The 23,488-nt window shown below is 26.2% G+C and overlaps 2 protein-coding genes across 2 annotated transcripts; one reads left to right on the top strand and one right to left on the bottom strand.

Moving 5' to 3' along the window:
* Nucleotides 1–46: 46 nt before the first annotated feature.
* Nucleotides 47–1,446, top strand: LOC122710637 (nurim homolog). Its single transcript, XM_043928616.1, has 4 exons — nucleotides 47–179; nucleotides 307–781; nucleotides 863–1,088; nucleotides 1,253–1,446. The coding sequence occupies exons 1-3, from the start codon at nucleotides 47–49 to the stop codon at nucleotides 984–986; spliced, it is 732 nt and encodes a 243-aa protein (XP_043784551.1). The 3' UTR covers nucleotides 987–1,088; nucleotides 1,253–1,446.
* LOC122710636 (dynein axonemal heavy chain 6) lies at nucleotides 1,130–23,267 on the bottom strand. Its single transcript, XM_043928615.1, has 54 exons — nucleotides 23,110–23,267; nucleotides 22,759–22,843; nucleotides 22,573–22,693; nucleotides 22,315–22,489; nucleotides 22,100–22,241; nucleotides 21,789–22,028; nucleotides 20,546–20,702; nucleotides 20,322–20,424; nucleotides 20,037–20,220; nucleotides 19,236–19,405; nucleotides 18,753–19,154; nucleotides 18,419–18,650; nucleotides 18,017–18,166; nucleotides 17,825–17,953; nucleotides 16,485–17,165; nucleotides 15,855–16,001; nucleotides 15,611–15,787; nucleotides 15,206–15,511; nucleotides 14,766–14,876; nucleotides 14,334–14,470; nucleotides 13,871–14,061; nucleotides 13,639–13,754; nucleotides 13,382–13,527; nucleotides 13,178–13,323; nucleotides 12,978–13,110; nucleotides 12,676–12,892; nucleotides 9,990–11,800; nucleotides 9,622–9,877; nucleotides 9,104–9,294; nucleotides 8,845–9,017; nucleotides 8,559–8,742; nucleotides 7,931–8,102; nucleotides 7,685–7,846; nucleotides 7,089–7,265; nucleotides 6,816–7,012; nucleotides 6,504–6,749; nucleotides 6,131–6,368; nucleotides 5,731–6,033; nucleotides 5,467–5,652; nucleotides 5,225–5,397; nucleotides 4,762–5,122; nucleotides 4,442–4,675; nucleotides 4,226–4,366; nucleotides 3,965–4,155; nucleotides 3,445–3,890; nucleotides 3,173–3,373; nucleotides 2,970–3,068; nucleotides 2,747–2,889; nucleotides 2,498–2,668; nucleotides 2,200–2,379; nucleotides 1,976–2,071; nucleotides 1,697–1,897; nucleotides 1,496–1,613; nucleotides 1,130–1,417 (listed from the first exon to the last, which is right to left on the bottom strand). Exons 1-54 carry the CDS (start codon nucleotides 23,265–23,267, stop codon nucleotides 1,188–1,190), a joined length of 12,237 nt encoding a protein of 4,078 aa, XP_043784550.1. The 3' UTR covers nucleotides 1,130–1,187.
* Nucleotides 23,268–23,488: the final 221 nt, after the last annotated feature.

The raw sequence follows: 23,488 nt of genomic DNA, 5'->3' as shown, positions 1-23,488 counted from the left end.
TATATAATTTTAATAATATATAAATAATCTTTTAATATTTATAAAAATGTTTGTAAAATATATTAGTGTAGTGATTTGTATTATTTCCTTTTTGTATACTTTTTATGTTTTGTGTAATTTAACATATTTCTTATCGAATTACGATGAAAATAAAGAAGCAATTATTTCATCACAAAAGAGTAAGTAATAATAATAGTAATAATAGTAATAATCATAATTCTTTTAATTGAATATTTATCAAAAAAAAAAAAAAAATACAATAATTTGCTTATAATTCATTTTTTATCTTACAAATTTATATTACAGATAAAGATTCTGTATTATGGTTGTTAATAATAAATATGTTTCTATTAAGTATTTTTGTATTACAACATTCACTTATGGCTAATGATTTTATAAAACATTTATTTTGTAAATTACAAATGGATTATATGGAGAGAAGTATTTATAATGTTACTAGTGCTATGACTCTCCATTTATTATTCAATAAATGGCAAATTATTTCATCCATTATATTATGGAAAGTTAATATTATTTCTAATAATGTTTTGTGGTTCATGTTCACTGCTCTTCATGTGTTGGTTTGGTCAATAATTTATAGTGGATGTTTAATGATGGATATATCTGAATTAGTTGGAATAAAACAAGTATATTACAAATTTTCATTTAGACCAAGTCCCATGCAAATGAAATCTAAAAAATTATTACGTTATTATTCACATATGAGACATCCAAGTTTTATAGGATTTCTTATTATTTTATGGATATATCCTTATATGACGTAAGATACTTTTAAATTTTTTATATAATAATACTTAGATTGTTTAAATTAAATAAGTAATTGAATTTAAATATTTTATAGATTAGACAGGTTATTATTGGCTTCAATACTCACAATTTATATGGCCTTAATGTGGATGATTGACAAAGAGGATTATAATTATCATGTTAATTTTGTAAAGAGAAAACAAAAAGAATTATTTTGATTTCTATTTATACATATTATGTCATTTTTTCAATTATTTCCATTGCAATTAAAATATATATTCATTTATATTAATATTTATTTAAAATCTTTATATTGTAAAGTATGTATATAACATAAATATAAATATATGAAATTCTAAATTTATGTTTCAATTATTATCTGACTTGTTAATTAATATATTAGATATAACATAGAAAATTTAATTTATAATTTCAATTAAAAGTGCTGTTCCTTTCAAAATCCAATGTGATTGTTCCTTTTCAGATGGAAGTAGAATTGCAACAACAAAATTTGTACTATGTCCAGTTGTAGACAATACACCTGCTCGAATTGCTGTTTTATATAAAGGACAAACATATCTTGGATCATCTTCTGGAAGCTTTAATACTGGATTTATATGTAAAACTGGAAGAGATGGATGCATTTCACCTAAAATAGATAATTTAATTACATTTTTTCAATAATATATTATTTAAAAAAATAATGTTTCTAAAATTAACACTTTACCTAAATATTCATCTATTAATTGCATAGATTTAAAATCCCATCTACCAGCATCAATGAATAATCCATGTATTAGAACTCCATCTTCTGGCACTTGTAAGTCTTTATATATTTCTATTACCTATTATTATTATTATACAATTATTATATATTATATATTTTGTTGTATTATTTGCAGTAATAAAATATTTATAATGATCAAACCTCCTTTCCAGATTTCTTGTGTTCTATTTCTATTTCTTCTTGATCAAGTAAAATATTTTTGGCAATGAAATCTAACTTTAAGTGATCTATAGGAATATTATATTTTCTTGCACATGTTTGTAACATGCCAGTTAAAAATCCTTGAGGAAAAGAAAAACCCGAAATCCAAAAAGAAATTGGTTTTACATCAATTAACCAAATCTGTAATGTATAATAATTAGTAAACTGTGGTTTAGTAATTTTTTTTTAGTTTTTTAATTTTTTATTTTGTAGTTTTACTTGAATAAAGTCAATTCTTAGCTCCAAATTCTTAATCCAACTTCCTAAGGTTTTTAAAGATGGATAGACATTTACATTATGCCACATTTGTGGTACCTAATTTATGATATATTATTAGGAAAAACTATGAAAGTAATTAAGAATATTTATATAAATTTTTCTATTGAAAAAATATTATTTTTTAAAGTATTAGTGGATAAAAAAAATAATAATTGCAACAGAACTTGATTATTGATGAGGGCTATAAAGACATTTTCTAATTCTTCAGACATGACAACAAAACCTTTGATGGCTCGCTCTAAATCTTCTATTGATTTATGTATTTTGATTAAAAGTTTATTATATCTATCAACTTCTTGAAGGAGAACAATAGTTAAAGATGGAAGTCTTCCTGCTGAATCTCTCTATAAAAATTTTGTGATAATTTTTATTTTATAATCAATATAATATATATATTAATATATATTATAATAATATTATAATGTAATATTATAATATTATAAAATTAAAATTATTGTTTACTTTTAAATGTTCAGGATTACATTTTTTAGGATCTATTTTTAACTGAATTTTTTCATTAATCATTTCAGCTAAATCATGTATTATATCTGAAGTAGATTTATCTTCATCACTAGTAATTTCTTGTGGTTGCACTTCCAAAATAGTCTTTAAGATGAAGTGCGTTTCTCTCAACTGATATGATAATATAAATATAAATTAGCATTAAGGAAATGATGTTTCTTCTGATTATATTTGAATAGTTTTAATTACTTGATAAGCAATATTTGCATTTTCATGCATTCCAAATATTTCTGGATCATCAATTATAGAAAAAGTTTCTATAAAATCTTTGTATTCTTGTAAAGTCTTGTATACAGGACAATAATATTTTCCAGATGGTGAATAAATATAATCTATGATATTTTATATTAATAAATATTATATAAATATATGTTATGTATTTGTAATTATGATTTAATTTTAAGTTACTTACTCAAAGTTAAAGTTTTAGGAGAAAAGAAAATAGTTAGAATTGTTTTCATACATCTTAGATCCCAACTATCTGTAACTCTACCTCCATAAGTAATTTCACCTAAAATGAATTGTATAATGATGAATATATATATAATGAATATAATATGATTTTGAAATCTTTCTTAACTTTTATTAAAGAAAATTTGAGAAATATTTTACAACCTGTAGTATATGTTAATGCATTCCATGGTATATGCTCTGATATACAAAATAATTTCAAATTTTGTAAACAACATTCTCTATCACTATCATTAAATTCATATACAATATTCCATCCCAATGGTCCAAATTTTTTTCGTTCTTGAATAATTGCATGGAAGAAACAAATTCCGAATATAAGTTTGCGCCAATTTTCCTTTAAGACTGTATTAAATAAAAAAAATTAAAATTGTTAATAATACTTATATTTCAATTATTAAAAATTTTTTTTTTACTGTGTTGTTCAAAAAATTCCTCGTCCAAATCATATAATGCTCTCTTAATATTGGCTTTTAGACCTTTTGGTGGCTCATTAGTGACTTTCACAGAATTCTGAAGAACAGAAACTGGAAAAGCTTTGCTTGGCATCGAACTCAAAAATAATCGAAAATCAGTATGAATTACTCCTTTTGGTTCTTCAGCAATTGCCATCACAATTTGTTCCATATTGACCATCCATGAAGTAGCTAAATGGCAATTTTGTAAAAATACCCATCTGCCTTCTACAGTACCTGTTCGTATATGTCCTTCTGCAATAGGACCTTGACCTTGTCCTAAAGAAATTGAATCATATCTATTGGAGAAATCCATTTCATGTGCAAATTTTTGAAAAGCACTGAAAGGATCTGATCCAGTTGTGAGTATAAAAATCAATGGTATTTTGCATGATGTATCTGCAAATCTGAAAATATTCAGTAATAAATTTATTGGCATCAAAACAATAATTTTGAACATATACAATTTTTGTATACATACAAAAGTTGTAATGTTACCATAGGTGATTCCACAAATTTAGGTCCCAAATGTTTTGATACATAAGCTGTGATAGCAAAAATTAAATGTTCTTCTCTCAAAGCTTTTAGCAACAGTAATTTTTCAATATCAGTTAGATTATTATTCCAATCGTAAGCAGCAATTTCTTGATTGGTAGGAATTATATTAATATCCTAAAAAAAATCGAAATGTTATATTATTCATAATAAAAATTGAAATGAAAATAAAAAAATGATATATTACTTCTTCAAAATATCCAATAGTTATTATAATTTCTTTAAATGCATCACTTAAAATATTTTCAAAGCTATCGAATGTCTTTGCTAAATAATTGATTGAAGTCCATATTGTAGTTGTTAAAGTTGGATAATCTGGCATTTCTTCCTATTTGAAATTCAAATATTTAATAATATTTGAAAGATATTAATTATAAGCCTTAAGACAAAACATATAACTTACAACGACAATTCGTGTAGGTCCTCTTAACAAAAAATTCCACTGTACTAGGGATACAATCTCATCATTCATATCTATTGCAATATTAAGCATAAAACTGAATATTAATTTATGTTTCTCGAATAAACCTCGCGAAACATTTGTATAGATAGCTAATGTTATTTCATTTAATAATATTTGCAAACGTAATTGTAAAATATCTTCTTTTTTAGTAGTTTCAATTATCGTATTAAAGATCTAATAGAATGTTGAAAAATGTTAATGTATTAAATTGTATATTTGCAAATTGCAAAAATATAATTATTCATCATATTATTATTTACTTGATTAAAGTATTTTAATGAGAATTGATACATGGGATCTATGTTTGCAAGATTTGCAACTACAAAATACAAAACTGATCCACGATTTGCAACAGATCGATATTTTTCACGCGCAATTGATATATTTTTTTCAGTCGTTTCACTTTCAATTAATCTCATTGCGATAATTGCCGAAGTTTCTTTACTGTCATTTAAAGTTTCTATTAGCTCCTCATTGTCCAAAATATCATCGCCTGCACCATATAACAATGTTAAAATTTTGTCTTCAATGCTTTGCAATTGACCTTTATCTGCATTGATTTTTATTATTAAATAATTTCTCATTGATTCAAGATCTGGCCTTTCCAGACGTACAACATCTCTATATAAAGTTTAAGAAGATAGAAAATTTAAAAATTAAATATACATGTTTTGCATTTAGATAGATTATTTATTATTTAGATTACTATAATAAAATACATACGCGAGTAATTGTTCTTCGAGACCGCCTACGGTTACAGTAAAATTGACTATTGTTACTTTAATACAAATTTCTGGTAAATAATGAGGATTTGCGATTTTTGTTGTAATGTATAATTTAAAATTATCATCATACTCGACATCTGTATCGCCAAATCTTATTAATGTTCTACCACCCTATATAATTATATCAAATAATATTATTAAAGTAATCGCATAAGTAATAAATAATAAATAAATATATACCAAAATGAAAATTTGTTTAAGCAGAATTGGTTCTAAACTTGGATCCAATACTTCTCCTACTTCCTGAATTAATACAGGAGTTCCAAGTCGTATAGATGCCTCTAGTACTCTCATTAAATTTGTATCTGTCAGTTTGCATATTTTCAAGTTATTGTCTTGTTCCATATTTCGTATCCACCTATTTGCCTTAAAAATAGAATATAGTTTACAAATAGTATCAAATATTAAGTTCGAGTATATTTCATATGCTATAAAAATAATTACTTGTTCTTGAGGATCAATCATTAAAGGCCAGCGAGTGGATTGTGTTACAAAAATACCATTTTCTATACTGACTTTATCTCGTGGTAAACCATACGTATTCCATTGACGAATTTCATAAGGATCAACTAATATTGCAATGAGACTATAATTTTCTGTAGTATCAATATCGTAATTCTTGCAATGAGATAACCAAGATTCTATCAATTCTTCTCTGTATTCATTTGTAAAAGCACCCAGATAAGCAAGAGCACCAGCAGCTATCAAAATATCACCAGTCAAATTGTTAATTTGCTGTTCAAAACCCTAAACATTTACATAAAAAAGAAACTGATTATAATTCATTATATTATATGTTTTAATACAATTATATATGTTAAATACAATTTTTTTTTTATCATACGCGTGTTAACTCTTCCCATAGAACTCGTTCATCCACTAATGCAGATGTCAATCGTCCAGATCTATTCAATCTTGTTTCTGCTAAATTCATTTCGGCTTCTAATTTATTCAAATTTTCTAGAGCTGCATCGTATTGCTGTTGCAATTCTATGATTTTTCTTTCCACTTCGGCAAGTTCTTGTTGTTTTTTAGCAACTATTGCCTCTATGGCATTTAATTCTTCTTCAGCTTTCTTTAATCTATTAATAATTATTAATTTTAATTAATAATTTAATAATTATACCAAGATTTAATTATTACCAAGATTTTTTGCTTTTATATATAAAAATATATTTATATATTTATATACATTACAAAGTTTTCATTCAATTTACCTCTGTCGTTTTGGTTCAACTACTCTGTAAATCTTAGCATAGCCATTTATTGCTCTTACCCAAATGCACAACGATTTACAAGCTTTACTTTGTCGAGCCACTAAATCTGGTTGAAATTCTGGATGATTAATATAGTCTTGTAACTTTTCTAAAAGTTTGTCACTTATTTCGTCCTTAGGATAATTAATTAAGCGATCAAGAAAATGTATATCGCCCAAAACAAGTTTGGCAGAGGCCCAATCTGTTCTAAAATGAAAATTTAATTACAGAAGTAAATTGTATACATTAATTTAAATATTTTATAAAACTTACTTTTCACCCAATAACAAATTCACTGCTTCCATAACAAAACGTACCAAATGAGGTGGTTGTATAAATACACGAACCTCGTTAATATCTCTTTTATCTAAAGCTTCTAATGCCTTTTGAGCTTCTAATAAAGCTGGCATTGCTGCTTCTAAATCTTGTCTAGCATCAGCCTCTAAAGCTGCTGTTTCTTCTCTTTTCGCCTAAAAAAATAAAAGTATATATTCGATATTTAAAGTTTTATTATTTTTTTTTTTTTATTTATCATATTACTTATACTTTTGCTACTGCTTCTTCAGCAGTTACAACAAATTTCACTTTATCGACTTCGATTTGTTGCTTTGCAAGAATTTTTACCAGCTTTGATACTTCCTCAGTACTTGCTTTTAATTTTGGAGCAAGAATAATTAATTGTTCTTTCATTATACCAACCATTTCGTTAGTTTCTCGTAATTTCTGACCAAATAATAAAAATATTAATCATTATTGTTCAACGATTTTAATTTTTTATTTTTATTTTAAAAAATATATAATTCTGTCAAATATTTTTTAAATAATTTTTTTTATTTAAATAATTAAATAATTATGAATTAAAAAATCTCAGTTATTATTGATATAAAAAATTTGATATTGAATATAATTAATTAAAATATAGATAATCATATCCATATAAAAAGACTTATAAAAATAAAAATTTAATTCGATAAATTTTGATTTTTATAATAAAATTACCAGTAATAATGAATAAAATAATTGCATTTATATTTTAGTAATAATCTTTTAAAATAAAGAATTTAGAAATACAAGAAAATTTAAATTTATTTTACTATATTAATTAATTAAATAATTATATTAAAACTATATATTATATTTACATTAAGACCATTGGCGATTTTACTTTTCAGTAATTCTATTTCTTTCTTTCTTCTTTTAAAAGTTGTTTTAAACATCTTCAAAAGTTCTAAATAACTACTTGGTGTAGTATAATATCTTCGACGCATTTCTAGGAAAAATCGAGTTGTCGCTTCTTCTACACTCTATAATTTTATATCATATATATTTTTGAAATTGAATATTTTTGAATGTTTCATTTCGATATCTATCATAATAACAAGCTATACCTCATGGATTAAAACACAAATAGTAGCAAGATTGGTACGTTTTGATGAATCTGTTGGAACGATTTCGATTAATGAATTATCTGCTACTGATAAGAGTGCATCATTTGGCCATTTTGTAAACCAATCAATCGTGCAACAATTTACTAATGATGGAAACATACGACAACGGTGTCTAAAATAATCAATCATAAATAATAGTTTAATAATAAATAATTACCAAATAGTAGAATATTTTAATCTTTGGATATAATCATTTTTCCTAAATTATAAATCATTTTAAAAAAATGTTTCTATGACGATTAAAAAATTGAACACTTCGAAAATTGATAATCGTTCTTCTAAATAGAATCATATAATTTTTATAAAAAATAATAATAATAAAAAATAGTGAAATAGAGTGAAAATAGAGATATATTGATTGGTGAAAAATAATTCCATTTAAAAAAATAATGTAAAGAAATCTCAAAAGCATATTCACTTATAAGATTGTAAATGAGTAAGTGATTTTAAGTATTGATTACAATATAAGTTCGGTTTGAACATTTCTCAAAACGACTAGAAAAAAATAATAAATAATGTTCGAAGATTAAAATCTAATATAAATAATTAATATCATAAAGAGATTAACCTAAAAGTGTCACCTATAGGACTCATACAGATCATTAAATGAAGGTGATTTCTAACTCTTGCAATAAAATATTGGTAAATTGCATCTCTATTTGCTTCAGGAATTCCTATTTCTTTTGCTGCAGGCCTTGTAGCTATGATAACTTTTTCCAATTCATCTGCTTCATATAAATTTGGTACTTCGCCTGAAATAAACAATTATTATACAGTTATAATTATAAATTAATAATAAAAATTTTATACGAATAATTGAATAATATTTTTAATGATAATTTTATTCAAATTACCAGTATTAAGAGTATTATTAATATCTTCTAAAAAATCTTCTAGCACAATTTGAGTGTCTGTGAATAAAAACGTCGTGTGTTTAGCGGCAGTACCTGGTTCGAAATAAAATCGGCGAAGGTCTTCTTGCCATGAATGTTTATCGTATGTACGTGTAACTTCTATTTGATAACATCTTAAAACATTCGAGTAATTATAATAAATTATTAATCGCGTTGATTTGTAAGAGAATTATTTATATCAATTAATAACGATACAAACTTATAACCATTTAAATGAGACGCTAATCTCGTCAAACTTTGTTTTCCCATTCCACCGACACCTACTAAAAGGCCGTTGCCTCTTTCAGAACGAAGAATTCTTGCAAGTCTGCAAATATGTTCTATAGCATCCATGAAGAAAATGAGTCTCATATCTTTTCCAACAGAAAAACGGTAATCTTCTAAATAATCCTGTGATATGTAAAATCAAAAATATAAATCAAATATTTAGATTAGCATTAGCATGAGCATGTAATGATTCATCATAAATTTATTCACATATTATTATATATTTTATTTATCTCATTTTAAGCAAATTTACAAATGAATATCAATATTATCAATTGCTTTCTTATTTAATTGTCATTTACTACTTATGCTATATATAAAAACAAAAAAAAAGAAAAAAAAGAAAAAATGTTTTTTAACTTTATGTAAATGAATTTTTGATTATTATGTAAATAATGTAAATAATGTAATGAGTATGTATATAATAATAATAATTAAATAATAACAAACCTCCAAAATTGATTTAACTTTTGGGATTTCAGTAAGTTCTTCGTAAATTCGTTGCTCCCGCGCCGCTCCAAAAGTCATAAAGTCACCAAACAGTAACATCGGTGGTCTCTCGATAATTTTTTCATCCGGAAGTCGCAACACTTCTATACCAAAGCTAGTTAAACATATGGTATTTAAGAGTCTATAGAAATAAGTTTTATCTTGAACGTTGATTAATCGATCATGGAAAACTCGAAGGCATTCGTGATAAAAAAGTCTAAAAAATATAAACATTTTTATTATTTTTTATTATAAATACTTTTAATTATATTAATTGATATATAAATATTTTCAATACATATATATTAATTGCAGTATTTAGAATATACCTGTACATTTCATTAGGTTGTTTAATAACAGTGGCATCAACTTGCATAATACCTTGTATACATTTCGATAAATCTCGTAAATTAAATATATAGTGACTCTTTTCTGGAGTAGGTAAAAGATCTGTCTCTATAGTTAAATAAATATCAACAGCTGCGTTCACTATTCTTTCCCCGATTTGTTTAACAGAATCTACAAATTCTTCTAAAAATCCGGTTATAATTGATTTGAATATTCCTTTTAGAGAGATATCTGTAGGTGCTGGAATAAACAGCATTGCGAAATGTCTGACGAATCTTGGTGTCAGAGGATTTCTACCACCTCCAGGAGGAGCACAAGCTACGGTAAAAACAACGTCCTCAACATTCTTCCAGAATAATTTTTCTTTGTCGTACATTCCACCAAAATCCAATAATTGTCGTAAAAGTTCGATTGGTGGTTGAGATCCATATGTATCTAATTTAGGCATATTGACATCATCGACAAATACACACACTCGCTTTCCAATAGGTGCTCCTAACACAGTTTTTTTTCTTTTCTCCAGTTTAAGTTCCAAGATCTCTTGCGTTCTACCACTACTAGTTTGAGCCGAGAAGATTAAATTAATTGGTACCCAAAGATTAGTATTCTCCAATTCTTTTAAGATTACTTTTGTTATTACTGATTTTCCTACTCCAGTATTTCCGGAAAAGAATACAGGTTTATTTATTTGGACTAATTTCTTCATCAAATAACCAAATCGTACGGTATCGATCGTTGGTACGAGGATATCAAAAAATGGTACTTCTCTATCATATACGAATTTTGGCATAATATCCATCCAAAAATCCAATCGATGCTCTGGGACATTTATATAAATATTCCACAAATCTACCGATGGCAAAAACGCATCTTCGTCATCCTTAAATTGTTCTCTTACAAAAGTTTCGATTATGCTACGAGAATTATCGTGAACGTTACCACCAATGGCCCAAAGATAAGCAAAAACGAATGATTGAACTAAAAATGTTCTGATTCGTGCTTTTTCTGTAGTTTTTTCTATCGCTTCTGGTTCGTATAAAATATATTCTAATATTGCACAAGCCATATTCGCTTTACTAATATCAACTTGCTTAATCGGACAGATGCAGTTGTGAGTACAGAAGACTAATCCATTTTCGAAGTATTTTTCAAAGAGTTCAATAATTAATTGTTGATATTCACTTTTAAGAATAGTATCAGGAAATTTTTCTACCCATGACTTTACATAAGGCATCCATTTTAATTCTATAGGATCTACGTATACCATTCCACAACGGCTGACGGTAGCGGGTGACGCTTGGGCAAGATCCATAACCTCAAATAACATACGCATATAAGGAGTAAACTTGATTCTTTCAGAATTAGCCAAACACAACATTTTATTATCATCTAAAACAGTATTCATGTTCTCTATCCATACAGCATCTACAGGTCCATCGCACACAATCCATTGATGTTCTTCAGTAGTAAATGAACACGCATGACGAACTGTAGAACCAATTAATCCATCTTTCCATTCATTAGTCAATAAATCTACTTCTCCATACAATTCACCAATTGTAACTGCTTTCGGATTGATTATATATAAATTAACTGGCTGATATATTGGTCCAGGTACACCCATTTCATGAAGTCTGTTGTAAGTATTGGCAAGAGTATGAAGTACCGATGTTTTTCCTGCACCAGTAGGTCCAACTAACATCACTCCGTGCCTTACTTGCAAACATTCGTGCAACTGAGTGACTTTCTTTAAAATGCAAGCTTCTGGTTGCAATTGAGCTTCTTTCATTATCTAATAAAAAATTATACAATTGATTAGATCTTATTAAAATGCCTCCATAAATGATAGTTTGAAATTAACTAATATTAATTATAAAAATAATATAATTCTTAAGCAATGAAGCGATCGAGTTTTACAATTTCTCTTGGTTTCGATAACTTGAGCGTTTGCTTTCAAGTTTTGGCATATTCTTGGTGATCGTAAAAATATATATATCGTGTATAGATGAATTATAATAATAAATGAAAAAGAATGATAAAATGACAGAAAATAAAAGTGGTTGGAGTACATATAGATTCATGATATTATTATTATATTATTAATTTAAAATTATTTTAATTACATTATATTTGATCTTCTTTTCATCAAACAAAATTACATGAAAATAATGAATATTTTTATAAAAAAAAAAATTCAAAATTATACAATTTAATAGTTTTTCTCAATTTTGGATATTTTACTATAATAAAACTATAATGAAATTATAAGAAAAATCATTAAATTGCAAAATTATTAATTAAAATCATACAAATTTATATTTTTAAAAAAAAAATCAAAATTATCAATTTTTAATTTTCCTCCAAATTAATTATGAATTCTCTAAATTTTAAATATCAACAAAAGAATTGACAACTAATTCTGAAATTGTTGTCTCCCTATTGAATAATATTGCTAGATTATCAGTTATAAAATCATATAATATATACATATATGTATATTTTATTCTTATGGAAATATTATTGTATATGATAGGATTAAGTGCAATAAATCTTAAAATGAGAAGAGACACATTTTAAAGTATGCTATTATATGAGTATGATATGATTAAGTGCAATAAATGTTAAAATGAGAAGAGACACATTTTAGAGTATGCTATTATTAATTACTTCAATAGCTGTGTCCATTAGAATACCGTAGTCCACCTCAGGAATTTCTATACCTGGGAAGAGATCTCCTACGATACCTTCGAACAATTCAGCATCTTGGCGTAAGAACTTTGGTATATTGCTTTCACGCAAAGCTCTGATTAAAACAACGTCTTCCGGTTTATCAGGATTGTTTCGTTTAAGACTACCTGCCATTACCAGTACGCTTTTAACGGCTCTTTAAAAATAAAATATCGTACTTTTATCAGTAATAATAAAAACGAAATGAAGATTAATATATATATATATAAAAAAAAAAAAACCTCATTCCAAAATCATAATGATCTTGTTGGGAAAGTTGTTCGCTACTAAGCGTATACATCAAGGTCATTTTTTGCGACAATGGCTTTGACGATTCAAATCCTTCCGAGTATAAAGTAACTTCAGCAATAAGTTCTGCAAATGGAAATTAAATTTTTTGATATATACATATATATATAATAATAAAATTTATAAAACGTACTGTAATCTGGAACCATCATAGAGAATGGTCGGAATAATGCTTTTAAATTGTCTGGTAATTCCGTACGACCAGCATATCCTGGATTCATAGTGATGAAAGTTGAACAAGATCTCACCAATTTGATGACCCTTCCTTCGAACAAAAATCTGAAAGAGAGAAGCATGTTCAAATCTATTTTAAGCATTATACAAAAAACCAACTTACTCGGTAGCTTTAGCAAGTTTAGCGTTTCTGATTGTAATTAATTGCTGAGCTATCACAGAAAGCACTTCGATATCTATTCTATTAAATTCGTCGAAACAGCACCAAGCACCGGAAGTAGCCAGGCCAGAGAAGAATCTACCCATCATCTACGGATCACAATTTCTCCATTTTAATTATTTAATTAATCTTCGAATAATTTTCATGGGAAAAAGGGGGGAAAAAAAAAAGAAATAATCGAAGGATAATATTTGGCGCACTCTAAAATCAAGTCCTTCTGAACAATTAAATACGACACATTGAACAGCAACTGCTTTGGCCAAATCCTTTGTCGTTTCCGTTTTTCCGGTACCCGCCGGTCCTGCAGGAGCGCCACCTAATTTTTTTCCATTGTTAATGTTCATAAAATTATTTCAGAATAATTCATAATATCACTTATTTTAAAAAAATTATTATTAATATAATTTTTGACACTTTAAAATTCATTAATACCTAGATCTAATTGCAGAGCGCCCATAAGACACAAATAACATCTATCTGTCAGAGGAGTTATGACAAGCCTCTTTTGAGCGCCGAGATATTCATATCCATAGGGATATTCGGAGTTACTCATACACACTAAGCAAGTATCACGATCCTCGTGCCAATAATAACGTAACGCTTTTACCCAGTCAAAGCTCATACTGCAATATATAACTCATTGATTTTGATAATATCCAATTGTTACTTATTTCCATTTAATTATCGTTATCCCTACTAATTTAATATTAGTAAAATTAGAATTTCAGTTTTTATGATATGTATATGATATACGATATTATTATATTTAAAATAGAAACCACGATCAATTTTAGTGGTTTTAAAATATACTATTGTTTTGAATAATTTTTGAACTTAAAATTTTGAAAATAATTACCGATTTTTTCAATAAAAGTTTTGTATTATAATTTTTTACCTCCTTGTTGTTTTATTTTCAACCAAATTTGTAATGATATCTCTGGAATGCACATCTATCGTTATCAAATTAGTTACGGTATCACGTATTAATTTTGGTAGTTCTTCTCTCACCATCATGGCCAATGTATTTAATTCCTAAAAGTGGTAAAAGTAAAAAATTTCACGAAAATTTTCAATGAAAATTTCAGAAAAAGGAGGGAAAAAATAAAGAAATTAAAAGATGGGGCGTATTAATCCTTTGCCTTGCAATTTAATCGAGAAACATTAGAAACAAATATTTTTTAATTTCATTCAAAACTCTATATACGAATCGGTTAAAATAAAATTTATGATAGCTTTCAAAATTATATTATCTCAATATATTAAAAATTCATAACATCTTCGTTATCTCAATCAAAACAAAGATATCTCAAATAAAACATAAATATACCTCATAACAATGTTGCTCGTATTTTTTCATTTTTTCGATCACATGCTCAGAAGATTCTAAGATTAAATGAACATCACGAACCCAAAATATTTGGCATACAGTAAGAATTATCTGAAAAAGGGTAAGGGAAAATAAATATACAATCTTATTAATTATATTTTATTTCACATTTTATTTCATTTTTAAAAATATTTAAAATATACTTTTTATTTTAAATTACTTATTTAATATTAGATTAAATGTCGCACGATCGGAATCGAAATGCATCAATTATTTCCGAAGAGAAATATTCTAAGTATGTTAAATTTCTAAAAGTATATATAGATTTCAAAAATAAAGTTTTAGTCAGAAGAATTAATGAGAATAATTAAACTAGTGCGACAATTAATCGGGAATTATTGTATTGTAAAGTAACTTAACCTAATCTAATCTAACCTAACCTGGGAAGGATGTATAAAAATAAAGTCGTGCCGACTCTTCACTTCAAAATCTTTAATTGCATCTTTCATTGCTTTTTTTAAGGTTAAAAACATAACATCTTCGACTCGACCTAACCAATCTTCGACATTACCCCTAGCTCTCAAACTTCTCTCAAAAGGAACTTTCTCACCTTCCGGTGAGATCATGGCAATTATATCCGTCGTTAAAACTTCACCAGCTTCAGTTTCTTTCGTTGCAAACTCCAATCTGTATATAGCATCGAAACACTTCTGCAAGTATCTTTGCACCGCATGTGGATTCTTCGTCTATTGTATAGCAGTTGGTATTTTAATAATCGTTCCAATTGGAAACTTAATTCTGTTTTTAGCGTTTTTAATTTGAAAATTTTCTCTTTTGACCGATACCTGGGCCAAGATTTCTAACAGTTCATCATTAGACAAGAAAAAGAATCTTGGAAACGCTATTCGTTTTGTCTCAAGATATGCCTCCAAACATTTCATCACTTCGTCTAGCATCCGGTTATGCATCTCTATTTGTTCCAATAATCCTGGTTGCGTACACGCCACCATAGCTAAAGGTGCCTAGAAATTATTAATATATTTTGTTAGATATTGTTAATGAAATATTTTATGAATATTAATTGCAAACCTTGTAAGTTCGTCTCATGAGATCTTTCCAAAATCTGTCAACGTCGATGAAAAGTTTTGCTTCCATAGGTAGTTGTCGTTGAATATCAGGAGCTGAAAATATAGCTTCAAGATACAACCATTGTTGTTGCAGAAGTTGCCAAGCTTCCTAAATCGCAAATGAAATTAATTATTTAAAAATCATATTGTCAGAATCGAAACTGTCAAATTTTTATGAGTAAAATTCATTTTCTTAATTTTTAATATTTAAAATCCCTTTGCTTCTTTCTTTGATTAATTTTGCACATTAATATAATACTCTAACTCTGTGAAAAATAATTATTTTATTCTCAATTGATAAAAATTCTTTTTAAGATAAAATATAATTATTCCTTTAATTACTATTATTAAAAAAGAAGAAAATAAATCATCTTTTCAATTGTTTCATTTCTCTGACAATAAAAAGATGACTTATGATAAATATAAAGATGGATTCGTTCCATCCAAGATTTCCCTTGAAAAAATAATTATTTCATTCTACAACAGTTTCTTTTAAATACTGAAGAAAATGATAATCGAACTTTATAATTGAAAATTTTAACAGTTTCTCATGCGATATCAATATAATATAACATTTAAAAAAGATTTGTACCAAAGTTTCTGTAAACACTTCAAGCTTATGTATCCATTCATCGACTAAAGGTTTAATGGGACCAACATGGCGGGATGCATTGACAGTTTGCAAATTGATATTGCTTTCGTCCATTGCAAGTTGAATTTCTTCAAGAGTACCTATGATATAAACATCTTTTCCCTCTTTGTAGGGTACAATAATAAACTTGAGATTTTCCCACGTGTCTATAACCTTCTGCAACATGTTTTCCAAATTAGCTTCAGAACTTGCAGCTGCGGCAATTTCCATTAATTCATTCGGCTTTAAGAAGGCGCCAAGCTCTTCCATCAGAGTCCAAGTCTTTTTCACATCAGGTTTAAAAGTATAATTCAACAAGTCTTCGATCTTCGCCCAATGCCTGTCTCGCAAATCTGGATTTCTCAAATAACCGAGAACTGGCAACTTATTTCTTATTAACTCGACGCTCTCTCTTAATTTAGGTACAATTTTGTTTGGTGGCAAACCCCTCTCTAATTGAATTATATTTTTCATTGTCCGCATTGTAAACCCGGTGATCTCTTCGACGTTCAAGGTATCGAAATCGGCGGAATACCATTCGTGGATAGCTTCCTCCCATGAAGTCAAACTTTCCCACAATAATGTGCGCAATCTTAACTCGTTCATTACTTGATCCAAAATCTCGAATCTTGTTTGTTCGAGCTTTTTAAAGAGAAAAAAATTAATTATTATTAATTATATATATAGGATTCTACCATTTAATTTATTATAACATTATAATATATAAGCAAATCTTTATTTTTATCTCTTTAGTCGTGCTCATAAAAATTTGATTCAATATAAAAATTCATAGTCTATATTATCAATTATCTTTTTCTATTTATCAAGCAAAGTACAACTTATATTCATCATATCGTATATATAAATTGTTCTATTATATATTAAAATAAATATAAAATATATATTCTGATATTTGAAAAATAAAGCAAATCTTTATTTAAATTTTTATCTCTTTAGTCGTGCTCATAAAAATTTGATTTAATATAATATAAAAATTCATAGTCTATATTATTAATTTCTTTTTCTATCATATCGTATACTTTGTATAAATTGTTCTATTATATATTAAAATAAATATAAAATATATATTCTGATATTTGAAAAATAAAGCAAATCTTTATTTAAATTTTTATTTAATCGTGTTTATAAAAATTTGATTCAAAAATTTTTTTAAAAAATTTGATTAAAAATTCATAGTCTATATTATCAATTATTTTTTTCTATCGTATACTTTGTATAAATTGTTCTATTATATATTAAAATAATATATAATATATTTTAAATATATGAATATATGATACCTTAAATGTCCTCTGATGGCCACGATATCGTTCCGCCTTAACTGCACACACGGCTAATCGATCACCAAGTTCCTTCAAAGTCTTTAAACAGGCATCGACGTTGCTATCGTAATCCAATAGCCAAGGTAGCTGTAAAAATGGCGATGACATGTAAAATAAACGATGAGGAATATATAATAATATACGTCGTACCATTATTTCATCGAGAATTTCTGATATTTCTTCGTTCAATGCTGTGATATCCTTCTGAAGTTGCGCGTTGAATTTGTTTATTAGTTTCGGCCTCATCTCTAATCTATTGTCTACGATCAATCTCAAACTGGTAAATTGACTCCCAATACCCTATTTTCCAAAGTTTAGTCTATGTTACATTGCATATTATATTTTAAATAAATTATAATTGCAAAAGATACATTATAATTACATATCCATAAAGGATATTAATATTAAAATTGTCTCTTTAAATTTCCTTCTCTCTACCGAACTATGTCAAAAGAAAGAAATCGACATGCTTTTGTTAAAAGATAAAGTGTCTGCCTCGAATCTTTTACAATTATATTAATGATAAGCAAAGCTTAAAGAAAAAAGCGTTACCAAATAATTTGCCATATCCATCGACGGTATCGGAAAACCAAATTCTTCCATTGTGTCGTATAACTCTTTTACGTAATCCAATTGTGATTCCATGTCATCTACATTTGCCTGGGCTTGATCTACGAATTTAATATATTTAACATATTCTTCAGTCGTCGTAGGCATGATTTCGAGATAATTAATGGAATCAGTCGCTTGCGTTAATAAAGCGTCGACTCTCCTTTTTCCTAACCTAAAAAAAATATGTATATATATATATATATATATATATATTTATGTCAGAACTTTCTCCAATATAACGATTTGTTAGTTAGGAAACATTTTTTAAATTTACCTCGGCATAACTGCTTCGATGACAGTTAATTTTCCCCTAGGAGCAGTGTCGGCAATACTTTTAAATCGCTCGAGTTGAATCAAAAAAAGTCCAAACGGTTGAGAATCGATAACTTTATTTATTATATCTACTTCTTTTTTATAACGGATGCTCCACTCCCGAAATAATGCACAATCTCGATTGTCGCGGATAATATTTTCGTCGAATATCATATCTTCGTAAAAAAATTGTCTGATTTCGTCGAATCGTTTACAATAACGTTCTATAGCATTGAAATTTTTATCTAAAATTTCCTCTAATTCAATTTTGAAATTTTGCATGACTACATCTTGCTTCAAAACTACCTCAATTTCCGGAGGAAATCCGCAAATGCGATCCTCTATTTTGTGATTGATCATAGGCCTCAAATGAACGTACACAAAACCTTACAATTCCAAGAAATTATTTTATAAATTGATTCTATGATAAATAGCGTTTATATACCTCGTAAAAGAGTGGAAAAAAGGATCCGAGAGTAAAGGTTTGATGGCAAATAAATTCTCCTCCCACATTGTTTGTATAGTTTTTATCACATAACGAAATATATCTTCCTGTGGATCTAATATAATCTCTGAAGATGGTAAGATAAGCAAATCTACAATCCAATATGGCAACTAAAAGATAGATCGTTCGTTCATAAATTATTCTTAATAAGGTATTGTGTTCATGTGAACATAAGATAGTATGTTGATTAATTGTTGCACTTTTTTTATCCACTTAAAATTTATTTAAAGTTATTTATTTAAAGTTATTTAATCTTGCAAATCTTCATCAATTTCTGTAACCTCAGTTTTTGAGGCATATATCTTTACTTTAGAAACTTAAGACACGAACACTTTTTTTCTATCTTCCTTTTTCATTTTTCATGAGCCAATAAAGCAAGTTCAAATGATTAAAATGATAAAAATCGAGAAAAAACATTAATTATAATATTATCAATTATAGTATTTTTAAAATATGAATAAGTAATACATCCCAGTCTTGATAGTGCAACAATTAATTAGGCACTATTGTATTTCTTCAAACTGATATAGGATGAAAATCAAAAATAAAAAGATTGTGTTTTAATTATTGATATTAAATGGAAGCAATTGCTTGCGCATAGGGATATTTTCGTCGATTTTTAATTATCAATGAAACGTAATCTTTTCACTCTTAATTTTCATCTTATTTTGAGAAGAAATTTGAAAAATCATCCTTTAATTTTTTGATGACTTGTAAACGAATATTCTGTATATTTTATACCTGAATACGATGCGATGCTGGGCGATTTTCTTTTAAAGGAAGATCAATTATATCATTATCTATATCTTCATCACTTGGTAAAAAACTTGTGTAGATTTTTAATATCTCTATAAAATTTTGATAAGTGTTTATTAATAGACAATGCATCATGTTTGTTTTCATATAATCAATCAAGTGAATAAAGCTGTAAATAAATAAATTGTAAAAATTTATTTATTTTTATTTCCCGCATCAGGATTAATAATTTTTTTAAAGTATTTAAAAAAAAATTTTTAAGTAACTTACCAAGATAGCCTATAACATTTTTCCCTCTTTCGTGCTTGTTCTATATAACTCATTTTAAGAATACCATCTTTAGGCATTTTGAATTTAATAACACCAAACTCCCCTAATAATTATATAATTAATTAAATTAAAATTAGGAAATAAATTCTGTGTGAGTCATAGAAAAAAAAAAATATAAAAAAAAAATCTACGTGTTTCTTCTTCTAAAAAAAATTAAATATTACCAAGTTTTCCATATGCAGTTTGTTCTATTGTTATATTAGAATCATCCGGGGTATATCCAGCTTTTAATAGAGCACCAAGGCAAGCATTATTAACTATATCCATTGCTAAATTTCTAAACTCATCTAACTTATCTCTAAGTAATTCTAGTTTTGTAAACTATAAATAAATATTTCAAAGATTAGAAATATATTATTTATTATTAAAGATGGTAATATTTATTATCATCATTAAAGATATGTCAAAATATTGTACGGAATATCAGAATGATTCTTACTTCATTTTTCTATAAAATGAAAATATCTCTCAGAAAGTGAATATTTTTAAAAAATTTCTGGAAATTTTATAAAAAATGAAGATATAAATGATAAAAAATATTTTTCATATCATTCTAATATAATATATGCACATATTCATGAAACATCTTTGGTATATCGATTCTAAAGGCCAAAACGAACACAAAAGTTGATATTGCAAAAATATCATTTAAAGCTTATTTATTAAATTATAAACAATTTAAATTAACTTTACATGAAATAAACCGAAAATAGATAATTCTATCTTCATTACACAGCCATATTCTATTTTCGTCTTGTTTCACTTAACATAATTAAACTCATAATTGTAACATATATATAATTATATATGTTACTTCTATATAATTATATATGTTAATATATAATTATAAAGAAGTCACAATTAACGTTTCTATATATTTGCGTTTGTTTCGGATTCTAGAATTGATTCTTCATAAATATTTAATGAATATTTTAACAAATATACATTACATAATAGTAGCTTAAATTTAGCTACAATATTTGCTTAAATTCTAATGTGCTACAAGTTTGTATTATAATTGTCCTGAGCAAATAATGATTCTATATTCAAATTAAAAACTTACAATTCTCAAACATGAATTAAATCATTTTTAGATATTCATTTGAAATGTTTAAATTAATTACTGATAAAAAAACTCAATATATGCATTAGGATTTATTTTTATCAATTCATTAGCATTTTTAAGAAGATAAAATAAAAATTGTAGAAATTTTTAATAATTAAATATTATAATGTATCTGATATATAGATATTTTATTTCTTGATTTCGTTATATCTATATCTATATTATATCTATATCATTATCTTTGCTAATAGTTTTAAGTTACATTGAGCTTGAGATATTAAATGGATTAAATAAGCATTACATGTACTGTAAATTTCTTCTTAAATGTAATATATTTTTACCTGTTTTTCTGCGAAGTAAAAAAGTAATATCTTTTCAAAAAAGTTATTATCAAAGAAACTGGAATCAAGGAATATCGTACACATCGATTTAATCTCTAATAATGCTTTACTGAGTATTGCATCTGTTATAAACAAATTATCATTTATAAAATTTTTCGCTGAGATAAATTTCTTATAAATAACTGATTTTCTCCAAATGTAGAAAGCTTTCCACATTCGAAATATAATAAACGTCCTTAACTAGAAATAAAAAAGAATTATAAAAATATTTGATAAATATAAAGAAATAATAAAAGGGCAGTTATGTATACCTTTAATAATTTTAAATAAAAAATATATTCTCTTTCCCATTGCTCAATAGGAGTAAAGATCATTTCGTCTGGACTGTATTGGGTTACACCATTAGCACTGATAGTCATATAGATTTTTCCTACATCTTTATATGGAACAACTCTAAGTAATATTATTATAAATTATTTGTATGTTTTTAAAAATTTTTTTAAAGAACGGAAAAATAAAATTTTACTTTAACGCATAAGGGGTAAAATATTTCGAAGATGGTTCAACTGCATAAATTATATAAAAAAATCCTATTTTACGGTCCTCTCGTAATTGCCGTATTAATTCTAATTGATCAACGAACACTGGAGCATCGAAATCTTTTTCTTTTTTATATTTCCATGGAACTCGTTCTAAATCTCCTTATAACATAAAATGAAGAAGAAATGAAAATTTGTTAAAGATTAAAATTAGAAAAAAAATTATAAGAAAAGTAATATGCAACTTATGATTGTTTCAGACGAGACATCTTTTGTTAATGACTTTATCTCTTCTACTTTTGGTAATGAAGTAGTTGGTTTAAGAACTCGTTTCCTAATTTTTTCTTGTTGGGCGGCAAAACCAGTCTACGAACAATATTTTCTTTATATTTTTGAATAAAAATGAAGAATTGAAGAATTGATATTCTTACCAATGGCTCTCGAATTTCCGGTTTATATACTATTTTTTCGAGGAGCTTCTTATGTGGTATGAAAAACGGTATTTCATTCTTTCCTCTAAATCGAATATATAATTAATAATATAAATTAATCAATAATTTTTAAATATATATCTTTATCATTAATTTATATTAATTTATACATTATATTTATATAATATAAATATAAATTTAACTATATAGAGATTTTTATTTTAAAAATTTATTCTTTATATAATATAAATAATAGTATTAATTATATAATTTATTTTACGAAGATGAATATTATTATAAAATTAATAATGTTAAAAAAATTAATAATTTTGAAATAAAATTTTATATTACATTTTATAACTGATTGGAGGTGGCCGACATGCTCTATATTTTATTTTCTGCAGAGTATCGGACACATTAATATTTTCGTATTTCTTCTCCGATTTCTTAACTGTAGAATCATCTGTAATATCTTCTTCACTTGCTTTACGTTTATTTTTAAAATCCATATTTTTTTTATTTTCTATCAAAAATTATAACAATAACATTAAATCATTTTACTTCTATTTCTAACCATTTACTGACTAATCGTATCGATTAAACAAACGAAACTTTAATGAACATTGTGAGCTCCCTCTATTTTCATATTTATACTAAAATTTTATGTATATTATGTAATATTAAAAATTAATATCAATATTGATTGTTATACTTATTATAAATATAATCA

Source organism: Apis laboriosa, unplaced genomic scaffold, assembly GCF_014066325.1.
Source record: "Apis laboriosa isolate Shangri-la unplaced genomic scaffold, ASM1406632v1 scaffold14_cov150, whole genome shotgun sequence".
Taxonomy (NCBI): domain Eukaryota; kingdom Metazoa; phylum Arthropoda; class Insecta; order Hymenoptera; family Apidae; genus Apis; species Apis laboriosa.
The sequence above is the reverse complement of the archived record's forward strand: the minus strand, read 5'-3'. Positions and strand labels throughout refer to the sequence as shown.